General features: G+C 31.7%; 1 protein-coding gene across 1 annotated transcript; it reads left to right on the forward strand.

The window, feature by feature from the left end:
- Positions 1-17,163: 17,163 nt before the first annotated feature.
- Positions 17,164-20,809, forward strand: LOC149515725 (putative disease resistance protein At1g63350). The gene is made up of 3 exons (XM_089740640.1): positions 17,164-17,992; positions 18,095-20,346; positions 20,459-20,809. The coding sequence occupies exons 1-2, from the start codon at positions 17,588-17,590 to the stop codon at positions 20,300-20,302; spliced, it is 2,613 nt and encodes an 870-aa protein (XP_089596766.1). The 5' UTR covers positions 17,164-17,587; the 3' UTR covers positions 20,303-20,346; positions 20,459-20,809.
- The last annotated feature ends 2,499 nt before the right edge of the window (positions 20,810-23,308 follow it).

Consider the following 23,308-nt stretch of genomic DNA (forward strand, 5'->3'; position numbering starts at 1 on the left):
AATTCCAATCTTTTTTTTTTATTTACACCACATGGTCATACAAAAATTCTATCAAATATATTATGCAATCATGCAAATATCGTAAATATCATGTCAATATAAAAACAAAAAAATGCCAAAATTATCATGCAATTAAATATAAAAAAATCATGCAAATATATTAATTACCATGCAAGTAATAAATAATCATGCAATTAAATATACAATCATGCAAAATGCAAATAATCAAACTCAAGCAAATAATAAATAACCATACAACTAATAATTATTCCTGTAGATAATAATCTATAATAATAGACAATGGAAAGTAGTTTAAAAATCCGAGGTTCAAAGATTTGTGCTCTAATCTTCACAGTGACTTGAGGTTTACGTCGGTTGTGCACCCTCAATCTAATGGTTAGGCTGCCAACATGATAATACTGGAAGTTCTAAAAAAGAGACTAGATGAAGTTAATGGCAAACGGGTTAACAAGCTCCCTAAAGTCTTTTGGGCTCCAAGGACAACCACAAAAGTCCTCACAAGAGAAACCCCATTTAATTCAGCATTTGGAATAGATGTCATGGTGTCTATTGAGACCAGTCTTTCAAGCTTAATACTCAAGCTCAAATCAGAAGAAAGGAATAAGGATGCTTTCAAAGTCTATCTGAACTTGGTAGAATAACATAAAGATGTAGTTTTGACCAATATAGCAACTTACCAACAAAAAGTATTTAACTACTACAATAAAAATGTTCGACGTAAGCATATAAAGAAAGGTGACTTGATACTTAGAAAGGTTAAAGCATCAGGAGTAGGTGACCAAGGTGACAAGTTAGCCTCGAATTGGGAATGGTTCGATTAAACACCCATTAGTCTGATGTTTAGAATACTCGATGAGGGGACATATATTAGAGGCATTTTTAGGTTCAAAGGGCAAATTGGTCATTTTTCTCATCAAAGACTGTTAGTAGATAACCAAAGGCATTTTATACTTTTAGGTCGACCTGACATGTCAGGCTAACTTAACATGTACAGTGTCACATCAACTCGACTATGTTATTATTATGCCCTACAGACCTTTCACCTTCTACTTATAAATAGAGTCATCTAAGTACTATCAATCTAACCCAATTGTTTTTTCTTACATCCTTATTTTGAAGGCAAGTTTAACAAAAAAAAAAAAAGATCTCATTAAGATGACATTTGATCTTATATTGAAGGTTAGGAAATAATGACTTATGTTAAAGGGTTAGTTTGAAGTAAGCTAAATTCTAAAAATTTTGAATTAATGAAAAAAATAAAAAAAATATAAAAAAATTAAAATACATGTTTTGAGGAAAAGAAAATGTCCTTATAAAAAACAAAAAAAAATGATTATTGGTTTGATTACTATTAAATGCATATTTTGGGACTGTCTATCATTTCTTTCAAAATCTCAAACCTTAGCCTACATTATATTTTTTAAAAAGTTCATTTTGATCAAAAGTGGATACTTAAATTGAAGAATTTTTCTTGAGAAAAATCATCAATTTGATTTTAGATGAATTTGAAGTACTCAAATGCATGGTGGAAGAATCATAAAAAAAAAAAGAGATAAAATAAAAAAAAAAAGCCTATAGGCTAAAAACCTTAAAGGGTGGTTTAAAGCAAGATTGAAGATTTGTGAGCAACTCATGACTTTTCCTATATCAAGGATAAAGCAATAAGCACTAAGAAAATGACATTTTGAACAAATCAAGAGACATTAGAGACCTTTGAAAAGCCTAATGAGATCAACCTCATTATGAAAATGTTTTTTAAAATTTAAGCCTTGTTCTTCTTTCATACAGAAAATTTTAAGCGTGTTATAGTTGGTTTTGACATTTATTAAGATACCACATACCAAGAACTTAAAAGAATGCTAAAATATATTGTACTTTAAAAGATGATCTTCATTTGTGAGCCTAAAAGAAGAGACATTCATATTATCTTTCTTATTTAGTGGCCAAATCACTTTTGATAACTTAGATTATGATGTGTCAAACTATTGCATACTTTTGAAAAGACCAAGTTGTGATCCATCACATTCACTCTTGGTAGTAATCACCAATTTTTAAAAAATTCAATCATATGTGAAAAATGAGTTCATTTTTTTAAAGAGGTAGTTCTGTAGGGCAATTTCCATTACTATTTTGAAAATTTTGGGAAATGTTTAAGAAATATTTTTTAATCCTAATTCTCATTCAGGTAAAATAGGTGAATGCTATGATAAAAGTGATCTTTTTTAGGCAAAGAGAATGCCAAATGTTAGGGATAACTAATAAAGAAGGCTTGTAGATAAGAATAATTTTCAAGAATGAAGATGTTTGAGTAAAGAAAACATGAGAATGTTTGCTTTAGTTTGAGATAGAACTTGTCAACTGGTTCAGAGGCTATGTCATGAAAATTTGAAAAAAAAGATATGGTTTCGAGAATCATATTACCACAATTAATGACATATGGTATTGGTTTCATGCATCACATTCATTGCATGCATTTCATGCATTCTATTCATTATATGCATTCCATTTATTGCACTTATTGCATACTTTTTGTAGATAGGAAAGATATAAGCTTAGGCTTAAAACTTTGATTTAAAAAAAAAAAAAAATTTCAAGATAAGATTTTTTTGGATAAGTAAACTTTGGTAAAAAGATCAATTGAGATTTTACCTCAGGATATTTTTGTTAAAACTTTCAAGTATCAGTTTTGAAAACCTTAAATATTATTTTCTAAAACCTCTAGTTGAATTTTCTTAAAACCTCTGGGTAATCTTATTCAAAACCTTTGGGTGTTATCTTTAATACTATCACCTTCGGATACTCCTTCAAAATTTTCAAACTCTTTTAAAAGTCTTTTGGCATTATCAAAGACCTTTGAGCATAACCTATAAAACTTTTAGGCATGATTTTAAAAACCTTTTTTAAAGTTTGATTTGTAAGATCTTCGGGTATAATCTAAAAAACCTCTAGATATTATCTATAATACTTTTCAGCATGATTTTCAAAATTTTTTTCAAAGTTTGATTTGTAAGACCTTTTAGCATAATCATCAAGACTTACGGACACAAGATAAAAGTGATAAGTAAGACCTTTGGTCATAATCTCTAATCTTATGGGTATGATTTATAAGAATTTCGGGCATAATCTTTTAAAACTTTTAGGTACCTTTTCTAAATTTTTAAAATTATGGAGCCTTTGATCTAAATGAGTATTTTTCAACATTAAGAATGATTTTGTAAAACCTTCGAGCATAATCTCCTAGTTTTTCTAACACGATCTATAAACCTCCAAGCATGATTATCAAAACTTTAGAGTGTCCTCTTAAAATTTTAAAGTTGTGTGCTTTTATATTGAAAGAACCTTAATTTTTAAAGTTATATGCCTTTATTTTGAAGGAGCTTAAAATTTTGAAGTTGTATGCCTTTATGTTGAAAGAGTTTTAATTTTTAAAATTTTATGCCTTCGTATTGAAAGAGCCTTAACTTTATTATTCATAAGTTTATATTGGTTCATTGGTACTTCAGTCAAGACAATAGCTTATTTGCCTTGTTACATGCTTTGCACAAAGCCTCTAAAGGTTTAGCTTTAGGCATAGTCACACCTTTGCCTTTAGTTACATCAATTTTCTTTTCACCAACTATCTTTTACCTAAAGCATTGAATTAGTAACCCCAAAACCAAGCCAACAGCATGGTGAGCTAAATCCATTCTTAGGTAAGACTTTCTTCCCATCCTAAATGGTATTAGCTTGAGCTTCACTTGTTTTTTCATAGATTCAATTGAGGCCTTTTACACATGTACGTCTTTTAACTTGGCCATCAAGTCTTAGCCCTTTTTTTTTACTCTAATTCCTTTTTATGTATAGAAAAAGGCTAGCTTGGAGGTTGGCTATCACACTATTATTCTTATAATTCTCCCAACCATATGTCTTCAAATTTGGTTTAATCTTTAGAACACAAGCCAGGGCCATGTAAGCATGGTACAAGACTTTATTGGCACATCAGGAAGGATGAACTTATCAAAAACTACAAAAGAAAATTATGCTTAGACTTGGAAAAATAGTAGAATTAATAAAACACTATGAAAATCAAACTAAAAGACAACTTACTTAGTGTATGGATCATGACCTTCATAAACTTTCTAACAATGTCAACACTTTCAAAAGGGTTTTCAATGATGTTATACTCTAGATCAGTGGAGAATCACTTCAAGCTAGGCTTTAAGATTTGGACCTTGGGGTCTACCAGAAAGAGGGAGGCCTCAAACCTCTGTATCTTTGAGGGAAGGGCTTGGACTTCCCAACCTATCATTGCCTTTTACTTACCTTTGGAAGTGGTAGGAATTTAAGTCAAGGAGCTTAGTTTATGAATAACGGGGGATCTATTAGTTTAATTCCTCTCAGGAAAAAGGCCCGAGCTAAATAGACTACTTTTTCTAGCCCTTCTTTGGCTTTGGTTTATAAAGGTACTTGCAAAAGTTGAAGGCTTTGAATGATTAGATGTTGTCAACCATCTCTATAAGATGAAGTAAGTGTTAGAAAAAATTGACAAAACCAAATATCCTTCAAGATTACCTTACACCTACCATAGTATTTGGACTCGTTAACTACTTCAAGGGAGGTCAACTCATTTGTGTCTATAACTAACTCTCCCTTTTTAATGAACTCTAAAATTTTATCTCGATCTTCAAAGTCACCAGTGAAAAGAGGAACAAGCTTGTCATAAAAAATTTTGATTTCATTCAAAATCTCCCATATCTCAGGCTCATTATTCTTATTCTTATTCTTATTCTTATTCTTTTTCTTATTTTTTTTCTCCTAATGTAGAAGAAGAACAGCTTTCAATTCTTTATTAAGCTTGGGCAACTGTAAATAGCTTCTTAGACGGATGACTTGTCACACAAAACCACTTCTTATTGTGTAGATGCCTCTTGACTAAAAAAAACTCCCTGAATAGAGAGAGTAGGAAAAATACCTAAGTTTTTACCAAAAAAAGAATAATGAAAGCTACTATGTACCATAAAGAATTTGGAGTGAGTTGGGTGATAGTTAAATTATAAGAAAGAAAAAGTTTAACAAAAAAATAAAAAGAACCTCAGACTGACCACTATTAAATCCTAGTACACCCTGAGTTGGTGAATTTTTAGTAGATTAGTGACCTAGTTCTTAGTGGTCAACATTAATATATTGTACCCTTCCTTTAAAAGGCCAAAATTGACCCTCAAAGAGCAGATATAGTGAATAGAGCACATATTAAGGCAGTCCTCAAAGTTAGCCTTACCTTTTATACTCTTTATTTTGACAACAATGATTCAAGCTTCTAATGGTTTCTACCAAAATAGCTAGTACTACATTGATTTTATGCTCAATATAATCTATAAAGTCCATAACAACCTCTTCAACATACCCAAAACTTTTGGGAACACCACCAGCTCGTATATAGCTAAGGCCATACAAACATGACTTGCTTATCATCTAAATGTTCTTTAATAAAGTTTCGTAAAAAAACTCCATGGAATCCCCTTACTTCTGCCCTTTGGTCTAACATATGTATTGACCTAAGGTAAATTGAATTTGAGCATTTTGGCTAGCTTCTTATGATAACTTGTCTTATTTGTCTAGTAGATTTTATTTGGTTTGATGGATCCTGTCAAAGTAACACCACATATTATTCTAGAGTTGGCACTATGTCCACTTTATTAAAAATAAAACACTGATATGATGGATCCTAAAATTGTATCATGGCTCTGATCAAATTATTGTCTACCACCATTAAGAGAAGTAAAGCCATATCCCCATACTTACTCTCGAAAGCTTTGCCTTGTTTTGTTCATATGCTTCCAAATACTACCTAAATTTGTTAGGTTATTCTATTAGAGATTAAGATGTACCATCTCGAGAAGTTTTAACATATAATCCCCAAGTAAACAATCTCCCTCTTTATATTAGACTTCTTTTAACTTGACTTTCAACTAATTAGAAGATTTATAATGAGTTGGTGAAAACTTGGATAGTATTTGGCTCTCCATGAATGAAAGTGAGATTTAATCTATCAACTAACTACTATATGGCAAATGCTTCCTATATGACAATTTGATAATGCAAATGTAAAAAGTCAAATAATTAAATAAATAGATAATAAAATGATCAACTAATCAGTAGATAACACAGCTATTCCTTCTTGTGTCCTAATTTAAGCTATATTTAACAATGAATGACAATGGCTCTATCTTAAGGCTGGCTTATTAAATGTGGACTATATGCAAGGCAAAATGACTTTGACCACCAAAGGTTCCAAAAGTATTCATCACATCATTATCCTTGACAAACTATTATTTCATTTTGAGTGTATGTATTCCAATCCCCACCCATCATAGGCTACCAATGAAAAGGATTCAATTTGAGTGAAAGTATTTCACAAACCATTGCAAAAATTATCATCTCAAGAGAACGTAGGTAATTTACTCCTTTTTAAGAGGGACGAAGCTTGGGTGTAAAGCTCATGTGATGCACATGCATGTGATAATGTACGTGAAGGAATACATATCTTTATTCATAATTTTCCTAAGCCAAGTGAAATAATAAAATAATAAAGTTGGTAAATGTAGACAAAAAAGAATAATAATAATTATAATCAATAATTTAAGACCAATCAAACCAAAAGTTAGGATAATTTAAAATTAATTAATGGCCTAACTCTTTATATCCCTAATAGAGTTGTCAAATTATCATAACATATAAATCCGTGAACTTATCACTAGCACAATTTAAAGAGTCACACTAATTTGTTTTATATAGATATGCTTGGTCACCTAATGAATCTATCCTTTTAAAAGATATTCTAAATCAACTAAGGGTCTCTAAAAGAATAGGTTCTGGTTGTGTTTTAGAACTAAGTTTAAGAGTTGAATATGAAGAAGGTTATAGCACCCCTACATGTCTATCCAAAAGATGGTACCACTTAATTTTAAATTATCTTAAAGATTTTGATTCTAATAATCTTCGATTAAATTTTAATGTTTAAATATTGAAAATAATTTTAAGATTTCTCCATCAATCTTGTAGAATTCTTAAAAATATTTTCTCACCTCAAGAGTTTTTAAAAATCTCATTTATTTTTTTAAAGACTCCATCATTGGATTGATTTTTTATTAATTTATCATCATTTTTATTTTAAATCATTTTTATTGAAATAAAGTTTCCACCATTTTGGAAACATTTAGAAACATTTTCTGACCTTAAAAATTTTTAAGATAATCAACCATTCTTAATTTCTTAGAATTTCATTATCGAATTTACTTTATTCTTATTTCAAAATTTTATTTTTATTATTTATAAAATTTATCATTCCTATTTTTATTGTTTACTATGGTTAAAAATATTATTATTAAAATTTCATCTAATTCTACCACCATTTTGGTAAAATTTAGAAATAAATTTCTCATCTAAAAATTTTTAGACAATCAACCATTATTGGTCTTTTAGATTTTCATTGGGTTCACTCTTTTATTTTTAAAATTTATATTTCTATTTTTGTTATGCTTGAAAAAATGTTAATTATTGTTATTAAAATTTTTCTAACTTTGCCACCATTTTGGAAAAATAAAAATTTCTAAAGAATCAACTATTCTTGATTTTTAGAATTTTATCATTTTTGGCTAATTTTCATTTATTTTTACATTCTTATTATTTTTGTTCTTAATTTTTGTAAATTATTTTTATGTTTGAAATTTTTATCTAAAAATTTCACCTTTTTATAAATATTTTTAAAAAAACTTCTCAACTAAAAATTTTTTTTAAAAAAAATCACCCATTCATGATTTTTTGATTTCATCATTGGATTTATGAAAGGTTTTAATTCCAAAATTTGTTTCTATTATTTCCAAAAATTCTCAATTTGGTTATTTTATTCTTATTATTTTTGCTATTGAAATTTTTACTTAAAAATTTTACCATTTTGGAAAATTTAAGGAAAAACTTCATTTAAGAATCTCTAAAATTTTAACCATTCTTAATTTTTAGACTTTCATTGTTGGAATAATTTCCATTTACTTACTACAGCTTTGAATTTTCTAGTAAATATTTATGATTATACAAAGAGAATTAAATTTACATTTTAAATTAATTGACTTATTTCATAATATTAACACGAGTTGAAAGTAGTTAAACACATATCTAATTTAAGCATATACAAACATACAAATAATAGAATGAAGATATAATAAAAATGTACCTTGGTCCTTGAATTTCAACCCACGGTAAAAGATAGGCTATCAAAATATGGAATGGGCTTGTAAGTCGGGTTGGACTAATAGCTGGGTTGGGTTGTGAACTTCAAAACTGGTGAGATGACCCAACTAACTTTATTCTAAAAATGGCATAGTTTTGATCTTGTATAAAACTCCCAATTATTTTCCTTTCTTTCACTTTTCCTTCTTTTTTTTCTCTTTAAAAAAAAATTCTCTAACTTCTTTCTCTACAGATAGGCTGGCCAAACTTCAAGTCAAATACAAAAACTAATGATTCCCTTTTATGCCAACTGCCTTGCTCTATCGTCAGCCACTATGCTTTATTGTCGGCCAAAGTTTGTTCAAGCCCAAAATTTTGCCCCGATGCTTGTCTTGGTCTCTTTGTCTTGGATCTACACTTGGATTTTCAAAAATCTCCCTCTAATGACCTAGATCTAAAGATAGAGTCACAATCTTCCACCTGTTAGGAAAATGAGGTTTTGGACCAAGTAAAGGCCATCGGCCTTGATCTTTCTTTTTACACAGAGCCCTACTACTTAATAAAAAAGAGGTGAGTTTGTTTTAAGGTGGTGTCGTAAACCAAGAAGAGAAAGAAGAAAAGCCAAGAAAAGTAGAGACAAAAAAAAAGAGAGAGTTGGTTGAACGAAAGTCGATTCATGGTCCGATTGAGTTAAAACTTTATCAACAAGTTTTATGATTTAGAGTTTTACATTTTGAATGGTGAAAGATTGGGTTTGAAGCTCTCTAGGAACAAATCCAGGGTGTATTTGTTGAGTTACCTATTTGGTGAGATTTCTCCAATTGCCTCTCTAGTTGTTGATTAGCTCTAGTTTTAGCTAGAGAAGAACTTTGTATATCCATTATTTGATAGTGGAGATTTTTTTGGTGATCTGTAATTTTTTTCTCTACACTGGAGGGTTTTTCACATAAATCTTAGTGTGCTTTATTTTTTTTTATATTTTTTATTATTGATTGTTATCTATTGTTGTAGGTTTATTATGATATATTACTTATGTATTGTTGTGATTATTGCTTTAGGTGCAACAAGTGGTATCAAAATGAGGGTTATTTTAAGAAATTGATATAGAAGCAACCCAAAACAAAAGTAAATTTTGTTTGAGATCATGGATGGTGATATAAGTTTCATGATAAAATTGATAGCATCGAATTATTCAATTTGAAAGCCTATGATGGAGAATTATTTATACTGCAAAGATTTGTATGAGTTAGTATTGGGTGATTCGACTAAACTAGTAGATATGAAAGATGAAAGCTGAAAGAAGCTAGGCAGAAAGACGCTAGCTACAATTAGAAAATAGGTTGATATCAATGTGTTCCATCATGTAGCACAGCAGTCAGATGCTCACATTGTTTGGGAAAAATTAGCAGCATTGTATGAGAGAAAAATAGGTATGAATAAAGTTATTCTTGTTAAAAAGCTTGTAACTTTATAGTATAGGGATGGACGATCTGTTACAGAGCACTTGAGTGATTTTTAAGATATATTTAATCAGATGACTACTATAGAGCTTAAGATGGATGATGAAATAAAGGCATTATTTCTTTTGGGTTCATTGCCAGACAGCTGAAATACTCTAGTTACGATTATTCTTAATTTAGTTCTTGATTACAAGATGATATTGAAGATGGTAAAAGATAATATGCTTAATGAAGAAGTAAGGAAAAAAGATGTAGACCTTGGGAATCATGCTCTAGTCATAGAGAACAGAGGTAGAAACATCGACAAAGGTCAAAACTCAAAAGGTTGTAGTAAGTCTAAACATAGATCTAAGTCTAGAGGTAAAGTGAAGTGTTTCCATTGTGGTAAGGCAGATCATATAAAATGACATTGTAAAATCTTGAAATAAGAGCGAAAAGATAAAAAAAAACAAGAGTCCAGATGATGGCATTGTTACAGTAGTGAATTCAGATAGTGATTTAATTATTTTGATTTGTACACAGGATGATTGTAATCATGTTGATGATCCTCGCATTGAGTGAATAGTTAACACAGGAACGGCATATCATTGTGTTCTTAAGAGAAAGTTGTTTACAACTTACAAAGTATGAGACTTTGATTGTATAAAAAAAAATAAGAGTGTGTCATAAATTATTGGAATTTGTGATATTATTGTACAAGCTAGAATATGCTGTATGTTAAATTTGAGGGATGTCAGACACATTTCATATATGATAATGAACTTACTTGCTTTTAATGTCCTTGATAAGGAAGGATATGAAAGTCGACAAAAGAATGGACAGTGAAAGCTTCTCAAAGGATCTATGGTAGTTGCAAAGAGAAAACTATGTTGCATAATGTATAAGATATGGATGCAATTGAATGGTAACCAGGTAAATGCCATTGAAGATGATGCTTCAACAAACTTATGAAGCAAGAGGCTAGCACACATGAGCGAAAATGGGTTACAGGTTTTGGCAAGGCAGTCTTTTATTCCCTTGACCAAAGGTATGTCTCTTGATTCATGTGATTATTGTTTGTTTAGTAAGCATCATAGAGTTTCTTTTTGTAAGAGTTTTCAGAGAAAAGAAAATATATTAGAATTAATTTATTCTAATGTATATGGTCTCATTGAGGTTGTGTCATTAGGTGGTAGTAGATATTTTATTACTTTTATTGATGATGCTTCACGTAAGGCTTAGGTGTATATGTTGAAATACAAAAATCAGGTACTGTAGTATTTTCAAAAATTTCATGCCATGGTTGAAAGGATGATAGGGTTACCCTTGAAGTGTATTTGGACTGATAATGGTAGGGAATACACATCTAAAGGCTTTAAAGAGTATTGTTCAAAGCATGGGATCAAACATGAGATGACAGAACCTGAAACACCATAGTATAATGGTATAGCTGAAAGAATGAATCGCACCATTGTGAAAAAAGTCAAATGTATATTGAGGATGGCAAAATTACCAAAGCTATTCTGGGGTGAAGCAGTCAACACAGCTTGTTATTTGCTTAACAGGTTACCATCGGTTCCTTTGGACTTTGACATTCTAGAAAGTGTGTGGACAGGAAAAGATACTTCATACTCTCACTTAAAAGTTTTTGGGTGTAAAGCATTCATGCATGTACCAAAAAAGTAAAGGTTAAAGCTTAACAGTAAAGCCATACAGTGTGTGTTTGTAAGATATGGTGATGAGGAATTTAGCTATAAGGTATCGGATCCAATAAAGAGAAAGACAGTCAAAAGCAAAGATGTGGTCTTTCATGAAAAAGAAACCATAACAGACCTTGAGAAAAATGAGAAGACTACATAAATTACTGTTGAGTGTGATGTTTTAACACTGACAAAGGTTCCACAAGAAAAAGCCATAGATGGTGGAAATGAGTAAGAAATAGAACTTGGAGATATGAATGAGCTAGCCACAGTTAGTGATGAGCTAGATGCAATTAGTTTTGAATAGAAAGAGCTACTTTCGGTATCAAGTGATGTAGAGTCTTAGCCTAGGAGATCTACTAGAGAGCGTAGGCTATCTACCAGGTATCCAAGTTTAGATTTTATTTTAGTTACCAGTGAGAAGGAGCCAGAAAGCTTTCAAGATGTGAAAGCTACTCCGGATGGAGAGCACTGGTTAAAAGCAATGAAAGAAGAGATGGAGCCCTTGTGAAAAAAATGGTATTTATGATCTTGTTAAACTTTCAAAACGAAAGAGGCCATTAAAGAATAAATGGGTGTTCAAGTTGAAAAAGAATAGTGACAAACTAGTGAGGTACAAAGCTCAATTGGTAGTAAAAAGTTTTTCTCAGAAACCAGGCATCGATTTTGATAAGATCTTTGCTCCAATTGTAAAGATGAGTTCCATTTAAGTGGTACTGGGATTAATAGCTAGTTTGAATCTTGAGCTTGAGCAATTTGATGTTAAAACTGCATTCTTGCATGGTGACTTGTAGGAGGACATTTATATGAATTAGCCTGAGGGTTTTGAAGTGAAAGGGAAAGAGCACTTAGTTTGCAAATTGAAAAAAATCTTGTATAGCTTGAAACAAGCTCCGTAACAGTGGTACAAGAAGTTTGATTCTTTTATGGTGAGTCATAGCTATAAAAAAATAGCAGTAGATTTCTGTGTATATGTTAACAAATTTTCTAATGGTAACTTCATTATTATCTTATTATATGTTGATGATATATTGATTGTGGGATAAGATACTAGCATGGTTTACAAGTTGAAAGAACAATTATCTAAGTCCTTTGATATGAAAAATTTAGGTCTAGCAAAACAGATTCTCGATATGGACATTATCCGGGATAGGAGAGCTAAAAAGCTGTGGTTGTCACAAGAAAAATATGTTAAACGAGTGCTTTGTAGATTCAACATGCAACATGCTAAATCAGTTAACAGTCCACTTGCCAACCATTTTTATCTAAGTAAGAAATCTTGTCTAGTGTCTAAAGAAGAGCAACTAGCTATGTCTAGTATTCCTTATTCTTCTGTAGTCAGTTCTTTAATGTATCTTATGGTTTGTCCACGGCCTGACATTACTCATGCAATTGGTGTAGTGAGCAGATTTCTTTCTAATCTGAGAAAGATTCATTGGGAAGCAATGAAATGAATTTTTAGATATTTGAGGGGCACCTCAAAGATGTGCTTAACTTACGGAGTTTCATAACTAGTTCTAGAAGGGTTTACTAATGCTGACATGACAGGCAATCTTGATGGTAAAAAATCTACTTCAGGTTATTTATTCACATTTGTAGGAAGAGTTGTATCTTGCAGTCTAAATTGTAGAAGTGTGTTACTTTGTCAACTATAGAGACTGAGTATATTGCAGCAATCGAAGCAGGTAAAGAAATGCTTTGGATGAAACGTTTTTTTCTTGAATTGGGGTTGAATCAAAAAGAGTATGTGGTATTTTGTGATAGTCAGAATGCTTTAGATTTGAGTAAGAATGCCATGTACCATGCTAAAACAAAGCACATTGATATTAGATATCATTGGTTACGTTCAATGATTAAAGAATAATAGATGCTATTGAAGAAAGTTCATACTGATAAGAATGTAACAGATATGTTGACTAAGACACTTCTTAGGAAAAGCTTGACCTTTGCAATAACTTGGTCAGAATGAGTTCTTTTGCCAAGGTAAGTTCCAAATGAAATTGCTATGGTAATGAATCTCTTCTAATGGGGCTGAAGGGGAGATTGTTAGGAAAATGAGGTCTAGCCCCATGTAATTGGTTTTGGACCAAGTAAAGGCCATGGGCCTCGATCTTTCTTTTTACACAGAGCCCTAGCTACTTAATAAAAAAAAGGTAGGGTTGTTTTAAAGTGATGTTGCAAACCAATAAGAGAAAGAAGAAAAGCCAAGAAAAGCAGAAAGAAAAAAGAAAAAAGAAAGTTGGTTGAACGAAAGTCAATTTGTAGTCCGATTAAGCTGAAACTTTGTCAGCAAGTTTATGATTTAGAGTTCTACATTATGAATGATGAAAGATCGGCTTTGAAGCTCTCTAGGAAAAAATCTAAGGTATATTTGTTGAGTCACCTATTTGGTGAGATTTCTCCAATTGTTTCTCTAGTTGTTGATTAGCTCTAGTTTTAACTAGAGAAGAATTTTGTATATCCATTATTTGATAGTGGAGATTTTTTGGTGGTTCGTGATTTTTTCCTCTACACTGGAAGATTTTTCACGTAAATTTTAGTTGCTTTATTTTTCCTGTATTTTTTATTATTGATTGTTATCTATTGCTGTGGGTTTATTATGATATATTGCTTCTGTATTATTGTGATTATTGCTTCAGGCACAACACCACCAACATTCTCCTCTCGATGCTATTCCTACTTGTGGGTTTCGATTCCCTTGAATCATACCAACCATTGTCAACCACCACAGTTGCTGCCATTATTGCCACCTTCTCTTTTTTTTGGCAAAGAATCCTTAGAAAAGAAATTTAAAACCCTCAAACTATTGTCAGAAAATTTTTTTGAAATTTGAGTTTTTTTCTTATTGATTCTTTGTTTTCCTTGTTTATTGAGTGTGGTTCCTTAATACTATTGGGTTTATTGTAGAGTTTGTTGCAATTCTTCCGATCCTTGTGTTTCTATGTATGACTTTTTTTCTATGGCACTATTTGAATGAATGTGCTATGTTGATTGCCAGAGAAATTGGGTTGTGGATTCAGGCTGTTGGTTGTTTAGTGAAGGTGACAGGTATGGAGGTTCTAGTGGTAAAGGTTGTCAATCGGGCATTAACTTTGGCTATGGAAAGTTTAGGTGGCTAGGTGAATGTGGGTTTGATAGCTAAAATTGGGTAGTTCACAGTGGTGTAAGGCTTTCAATTTTGTGATTTCAGTGAATGATATTCTAAGTTGGGTTGTCAATACTGGCAATTCTGTTAGGATTGTTGGTAACCTTTCTGGTTGTCGAGACCTCCCCCTATTGCCAATCGTTGCTCATTTACATTCTCCATTTCCTAAAAAACGATCTTAAAAAAAAAAAAACACTCACACGGCCACAAAATCACACACTTCTTTGCACTTTTGATTTTTTGTTCCTTTTTTCTCTTACCTTGTTCTCCCCTTTTTTAGGTGTCAAATGCAGGTCTGCCTATAGGATCAAACTAGGAGAGTTTCAAATCACTTCCAATTCAATTTTAAAAAATTAAGGATTATCACTTAATCCTAGACTTTCTAATTTCAATCTTTAAGCCTTTCATTTTTTTTTTTTTTGGAAACAATTAGACAAAAGTATAAAAAAATGAGATAAGCATAATATATTTAAAGATAATCAATAATAAAAGGTAAAATAAAATAAAATAAAAATAAAAAACCAACAACGATAAATAAAATTTTAAAATATATACAAATAAATATAATAAAAATAAAAGGATTAAAAAATAATATTAATAATATATATAAACTAAATTTCAATAATTAGGCTCAAATTAAGTTTGAGCCCAACTAGTTTAGGCCCCAGGTTAAATATGGTGTCTACACCATTAAATTAAGGTTTCATTTGCACATATTAAAAAATTTAAATAATCATCGTACTATTGAAACTTAAAATTTTGCCAAGCATACTCGTGGATCAATGGATGTTGTAAAAAAATAAACACAAAGTTCAAAGAAATCCATTATATGCTGGCCAAATCATGCATAAAGAGAGAAAAGGAAGAGAAAAAATAGATAAAAATTTTTAAAAATAAAAATAGATTTTTTTTTCAAATTTAATAAATTTTATAGTTTTTATAATTTAAAATAACATAAGTTAATTTTTGGTTTTGAATAAGTTTTTTGTCAAATTTTTTAGTGAAAATACTTTTAAATTGAATTATTTTAAAATTTTATATTAATCCATTCATACTTGACATATTTCATTACACGATAATAAATGACACATAACTGTTTAATTGATAGAAATACAAATAAAAGGACCAAAACATTATGAGTTTACAAATTTGTAGACCAACAAATAATTTTTGATTATTTGAAAATCAATATGATATTTGGTCAAAAGTTAATAGACAAAATTACTAATTAAAAATGTAATAGTAGAGAAAATATATTAAGGGAGCATTTGGTTTGAGAGAATTTGAGATTTTTTCTTGAAATTTTAGTTGTGGGAATGTGATTCTCACATTTGGTTCACAGGCATCTGATTTCTATGGATAATCTTAGATTTCTAACAGTACCTAAAAGTTCTAAAATAAAAAACCCATCACTCATTGTGGTTGATTAAGATTCTAGGAAGAAAATTACTTTTGTGTCACATTTGGCCTAAATAAAAAATATTTTCTTTCTATTTTACCCCCACGAAAATTAACATATGCAAATCAAATAATTGTGGATTACTTATGTTCTGAAATTTTTTTAACTGAGTACTTTTTTTTTATATTTTTTCACTCGAATGTTGTATTTGTAAGCTTTGAAATACAGTAATTGTGATTATTTACTATGTTTCTTTGATAACTCGTATTTTTTTATCTATTTGATATAATGGCTTTTGATTTAATAAGTATTTATTATAAGTATGGCAATTATTGTGTTTCTTTGAACATAAACACATCATTGCATTTAATTTTTTTTATTTGACTTGATAGCTTTTGATTTAATAAGCATTTATTATGAGTATGACAATTAGTGTGTTTCTTTGAATAAAAACTTAATATTTAATATTTAATTTTTTTCATCTTATTTAGAAATGACTTTTGATTTAATGAGCATTTATTATGGGTATTATAATTACTGCATTTCTAATCAAAGAAACGCAGTATTTGACATTTAATTTTTTTTTTATCTTATCTCCAAATGGCTTTTGATTTAATGAGCATTTATTATATTTTGCATTTCTTTGAAACTAATCGCAATACTTGTTCATTATTATTTTTTTAAATGAGTAATCTAATATTACGTTTCGAGGATTTAAAACACAATAATTGTTGTATTTAGTGCGTTTATTTGAATAGAAGCACAATAATTGATTTTGAAATTTTTTTATATTCCACTTGAATACTGCATTTTTTAATTTTGAAATGCAGTAATTATGAATTATTTCCTATGTTTCTCCATAGTAGTAATTAATTACTTAATTTTTTTTCTAATTGGTTACTTGAATATTTAATATTTAAGATTTGAAATGTATTGATTGTCGTTTGTATTATAAATTATTGTATTTGATACATAATAAAAGATATTATAATAAAAATATATAATTAAATAATCTAAGTTTTCTGTTAACAAAATATGAGAACCTAATAATCCCACGCCATAAAAAATCATTCATCGTCAAAATTTACACTTTTTCAAAAATCACTTTTCCTTTCAAAATTTAAGATTCAATTAAACACCTCTAAGAAAAAAAACAATACTTCAACTGTTGATATTCCTATTAAAATGCTTCATTTGAAAGGTGGAAAATTTAATTGAAATTATAAAAAGAAACGTTTCTTTTCGCTATCAAACGATTAAGTGGAATAATTGATGAAAAAAATTTCTTTAAGATATTGTTTTCGCCTTAGTTTTAGTCTTTTCTTTGTGATTGGCCTTTGGATAAAAGACAAGAGGAAGTTGGTCAAGGAGCGAGGAAAGCAAAAGAGAGTCACTGTTTTTCTTTTCCTGGAACTTGCTGCGGCCTTTCACGGGGATGGATTAGGAAACCGCGTTTCGCATTTTTAGTGTCCTTGTGTGGCTCTTTCCTTGTGCCTTTTTGCCGGGTGTCGTGTCCGATTCGATCCTTTTCTTAATTTAAGAAGAACTTTCCCCATACCTGCACGCGCTGCTCTGTTGCTTGGAATTTAATGGTCTTCTACTCCTCAGCTTCTTAATTTGTTTGCTCTACTCTTTATGCTTACAGTTACAACGCGTGCTTGAGGTCCAAAAGGACTCAATGGATTGGCCGAGCCTTGTATTGGACATCGTCAGTGGCCTGTGCGTTTGGTTTGGCAGGCGTATTGCCTATATCTACAATCTTGAAGAGAATCTTAAACAACTGCGGGATGATTGGGAGTTACTCCAAAGTCGCACAAATTACGTACAGCGAGAGGTGGAAACCATTAGTGAGCGAGAACCAGGAATGATAGCTAGTGTAGAAGTGAATGATTGGCTAGCAAGGGTAGAAAAACTGGTGAATGGATTGAATGAAGTTGTTGGAGAAGGCGATCGAGCACTCCAAAATAGATGTTTCGGAAATCGCTGCTCCTTTAACCTCATATCCAGCTACGATGTTGGAAGGCGAATAGTTAAGAAGTTGGAATCTGTCAAAGCTATGAATGGTAGCTTCCCCGGCCGTACTGTGAGTGTCAAGTGGTTCCTCTTACGTTTAATAAATATCTAATTTTTCATATTTTATATTCCAGCTAAACTCTTTCATTTACTGCCATTTGTCATGTGATAGGCCCCCGACTCCGCCTACCCGTTCACAGTGAGGCGGCCACGTCAGAAGTATCTGGTGCCTAAGCTGCTTGTGGAAAACACAGGTGGCCTCGACTCCACCGTGGAAAGGGTGTGGAGATACATTGAGGATGAAAGAACTCGAGTTATCAGGTTATGCGGTATTGGCGGTGTTGGAAAATCGACTCTCTTGAAGATGGTTAGCAATGAATTCCATAACCAAAACCATGATTTCGATTTTGTCATTTTGGTCAAGGTGTCAAGACAAGAATATTATATAGAGCAAGTTCAAGAGGTCATTCGGAAGAAATTAGATATTTCTGATGGCATATGGAATGAGTGTTCGAGCGAGGAGGAGAAGGGAGCTCAGATATCTAGATACTTGAAACATATAAAGTTTGTTCTGATGTTGGATGATGTATGGGAGAGGTTCGACCTTCTAAGACTGGGCATTGATCATCATAATCGGAGCAAAGTAATATTTACAACCCGTTCGGTGGAGTTGTGCAACGCAATGGGAGCTCAAGAGACAATTGAAGTGGAGTGTTTGCCACAGGAAAAAGCCTTGATATTATTTAGGAGGACTGTAGGTGAAAATACCCTGAATAACGATCCAGAGCTTTCGAGATTGGCAAAAATTATAGCCACAAGGTGTGGAGGGTTGCCACTTGCTCTCCTGACTGTGGGTCGAGCCATGGCTCGTCGGAGGAATCCTGCTGAGTGGCGCCACGCAATTGAGCTGTTACAGAGCAACCCATCGGAGATTGAAGGTATGGGGGCTCATGTTTTTCCTCTTCTCAAGTTTAGCTACGATAGCTTGAACAATGCCACCGCTCATAATTGTTTTAAATATTGTTCCATATTTCCAAAGGATTATAACATCAGAATAGATGAGCTTATTGACCTCTGGATAGGAGAAGGCTTTTTAGATGGATCAAATCCACGCGATCAGGCAGAATTTATAGTTGGGACTTTAAAGCTGGGATATTTGCTGGAAAGTGATGAATCTAAACGATGTGTTCGTATGCATGACATAGTCCATGACATGGCCATGTGGTTAGCCCGAGATCAAGGCAAAAACAAGAACAAGGTTTTGGTAGCAAAAATTGGAACCGTTACATATCAGGAACTCACAAAATGGGAAGGGGCAAATTGGATCTTCTTGTGGGGTAGGAGTAAAGTGAACATAGATTACTCTCCATCTTGCAATCATCTCTCATCTTTGCTCTTTAGAGATACACTGCAGAAATCATTTCCCAGTGGATTCTTTAACTCTATGCCGGCTTTGAAAGTCTTGGATTTATCAGGTAATAAAGAGTTAGTTGAGATACCTGACATTGGAAATGTGAAAACGTTGCGGCATCTTAATCTGTCATTAACAAAGATAGAAGAGTTGCCTGCTGGCCTTGTGAATTTAACTAACCTCAGGTGTTTGCTATTAGATTATACTGCAAATCTTAAAAAGATTCCAAAGGAGGTGATCTCCAGTCTTTTACGTTTGCAAGTCTATTGTAAAATGATTGGAGTCGATGAGGACTTTGACCATGTGGACGTTCCAGCTGATGCTGAAGTTGCATTCTTAACGGCATTGGAGTGCTTGAATCACATAAATAAAATATGTATTACAATATTTGCTGCCCCTTCTGTCCACAAAATTCTGAAGTCCTGCATTTTACGGAGTTGCATTAGAAAGTTAACAATCATGGAGTGTAATGGTTTGATTTCATTATGTTTTACACACGAATTTGGTAATCTTGAGAGGCTTGAGATTCGTCGTTGTTGTTCACTCAAAGAGTTTATGCTATCAGAATTGTGTAAACTCGGCAAGCTTCGTCAGGTGCGCGTAGAAGTTTGCCCTCTCTTATTAAACCTCAATTTCCTCGCTAATGCTAAAAACCTTGAGACTCTAACCATTATTGATTGCGAGTTGCTGGAGGAAGTTACCAGCGAGATAATAGCATTCCCTGGGCTTAAAACTATTTCTTTGACTAGTCTCCGAAATCTGAATAGCATCTGTCCATCACCCAGATGCTTTCCTTCTCTGTCAGAGATTGAAGTATCTCAGTGCTCATTGTTGAAGAAGCTTCCATTTGATTCGGAGACTGCAAAGTTATTACAGAAAATTAGAGGAGAAACAGAGTGGTGGGATGGCTTGATTTGGGATGATGAAGACGTTAAGGATACTTGTCGCTCGAAATTTGTATCCACCTAACCCAGACCCCTGCAGAAAAAGAAAGATCAGGCATCCACTAGCAGGTAATTCTATATCGTTTTGTTATTGAAAGTATCTGCCTTTCGAGAAATGATTATGTCTTTGAATCTTGCCAACGAGTGATAATCATGACTAGTCTCTGTATTACTTTTGTAGATCAACCGTTTGATGATTTAGAAGCTGATTGCAAATATTTTGAAGCATTGGGGCCAGGCCACATGGACCACCTGAAAATGAGGAATTTGGATTGCTAGAGAGAAAAAGAAATGTTTGGTTTACTTGTGCCGGACATATTTTAATGTATTATTATATCCGGAATATTTGTTTTGTGGAAAAGATGTGTCCAGAGTTATTGGTGTATGTGGCTTACAATTTTATGTATGTTTATGAATTTAGAACAGGAATTGCGAAACTTGCGAGTGTCAACTGTTGCTGCTTTGATTAAATGAAGTTGGATGTTTTGCTTGTGCTCTTATTTATTGTTTTTAAAGTATCATTTTGGTAGATATTGACTTTGTGTTTGAGGTTTACAGTTCCAGATAAAGATTCATACCAAAAAACGAAATCCATGATCTTTCCACCATTATTCATTTGATTATTGAATCATCCTGGAAATTAAGATGACCAATTTTCCTTTATCCCCTGCTTCATGTGTCAAATCCCAAACAAATATCTCAGCTTTTAGTGCTGTTGGAACATAACTCGCTACTGGTATAAATAATCAATCATCTATCCTTTCTAGGACGGGGAAGTCAACTTGATCTTGCTTACAGTATTCAGGGGAGTTCATTAGTCTCCTGGCCTTTCAAATCTCAACTGTTCCTTGCGCAGTTGACTTAGCCCACAAGCCTGCCAAGTCTATCAATAGGGTTCAATAAAACTAAGCACTGATTACTGATTCAGTGAATTTCGTAAGTTCCTTGACAATTCTTCTACTGGGAACTTTTTTTTTTCTTTTGCGAGGTAGGACGTGGGTTTTGTTTTTCCATAATAAGATGAATTAAAATCTTTACTGAAAAAAAAAAACAGTTTTGGTAGATGAGCATTATCATTCACGTAATTGATGTGACTTGAAATATCTTATTTAGAAAAAAAAAACTCATTTGGAAAGAAAGATTTCAATCTATTTTAATGTGGGAATCATGGAATGAAGCCTATCCTTGCATTTTTAGCATGGAAGACGAAATTGCACTATAGTCATGGCTTTTTCTTCTTTCCATCCTTATTGTCAAGCTCTTGCTTGGAATAAGAACCAAACACAAGCATCCACCCCCAAGTCCTTTTGTACTTCCAATCCTAGGCCACCTTCATCTCCCCAAGGAACCTCTCCATCAATGCCTCTTCACCCTCTCACAAAAACATGGTCCAATCTTCTCCCTACAGCTCGGCTCCCGTCGTCGTGTCATCACCCTCCACCGTGGAAGAATGCTTCACCAAAAACGATATCATTTTTGCAAACCGCCCTCTCTTTTGGGCAGGCAAGTATGTTGGCTGCAACTGCACCAATGCAGGCTTAGCTCCATATGGTGACCATTGACGCAACCTTCGTCGTATATTCAGACATGAAATACTCTCTCATATTGCTCGAAATTGTCTTCGACAGTTCGGATGGACGAAACCAGGATTTTACTGAAAAAATTGTACAACTTATTTCTAGCCATGATGATAGTTTCGTCTAAGGTAAAGTTGAAACCAATGTTGTCAGAATTCACATTCAATATGCCCATCGGAATGGTTGCAGGAAAAAAAAATATACTATTGGAGAAGAAGTGACAGGAAAACTAGATTGAAAAAGACTACAGAAGCTTATAGAGGATCTTTTTCAGATGAAAGTCTCAGGAAATATAGGAGATTTTTTCCTTTAATTGCAGTGGATTGATTTCCAAGGATTCAAGAAGAAAGCAATGAGACTTTTCAAAGAAACAGATGCATTCTTGCAAGATTTGGTTGATAAGCATCGAATGAATAAAGGTGATTTTGCGAGGGAAAACACTATGATCAGCCATTTGCTTTCTTTGCAAGAATCACAGCCTGAGTATTACACTGATGAAAACTTCAAAAACCCAGATGATGGTAATTAGTCACATTCTGTTTTTTCAAATTTATTATTTTTGTTCGAGTGGCACAATCTAGGCAAGAAAAGAATGATAGCAGTAGAATGCATCAATCTTTCATGATTTTTGTATAATTAAAATAATTCATTATCTTTTACAAGAACTCCAAATTCATTCATTCTTTCAAATATCATTAAAAATACAATGGAATATATCAAATCAATGTCACGTGGATATCAACCATAAGCATGTCTAACTTACAGATTTTTTATCCAAAGAAGATGAAAATAAATATTATATTATAAGTATGAGAATAAAATTAAATATAATTTTAAATTTTTATTAGATATAAAGATAAATATGGATAATATAACATTCTTTCGGTATCCTTATTTTGCATATATATATTTGTATATATATTTTGTAAATAAATTTTTTATCAAATGATATAAAATATTATTTTAGATTAATTGAAATTAATATATTTTTAAAATATATATTAATATATATTTATAAAAAATATGTAAATATACAAGATAAAATTTAAAATTAAAAAGTTAAAAAATTTTTATTTTATTTTTGTAAAAAACTATGCATATGAGAATTATTTATACCCATTAAATATCTATGAGGATAGAAATGAAAATAAATTTAAAATATCTATTAGATATAAATATGAAAATGTATATTATATAAAAATAAAAAAATAAAAAATATTTTACTTGTCTCGTATCCTACCCATTGATATTCCTATTCATGCATCTTGTATTAAACATGATTGCTTTAAAAAAATCACTTTAAAGTTGAATAATAGTTTTTTTTTTTTAAACATAAGAGGTCAGGTCAACACTTAAAAAATTTAAGAAAAGAGAATTTGCAAGTACTGAATATCAAATCCAAATCTTATCGGAAATCATCTTCTAAAAAATATAAATAACTATTTGAAAAACAC

The sequence above is a fragment of the Durio zibethinus genome, chromosome 12 (assembly GCF_047325235.1).
Source record: "Durio zibethinus cultivar Kanyao isolate XHJ-2024 chromosome 12, ASM4732523v1, whole genome shotgun sequence".
NCBI classification, from domain to species: Eukaryota; Viridiplantae; Streptophyta; class Magnoliopsida; order Malvales; family Malvaceae; genus Durio; species Durio zibethinus.

Excerpts from the sequence above, each read along its gene's own strand:
- LOC149515725 (XM_089740640.1), top strand. The coding sequence starts at position 17,588 with ATGGATTGGCCGAGCCTTGTATTGGACATCGTCAGTGGCCTGTGCGTT. Across the intron at positions 17,993-18,094 it reads GTAGCTTCCCCGGCCGTACT|GCCCCCGACTCCGCCTACCC; the intron begins GTGAGTGTCAAG and ends GTCATGTGATAG.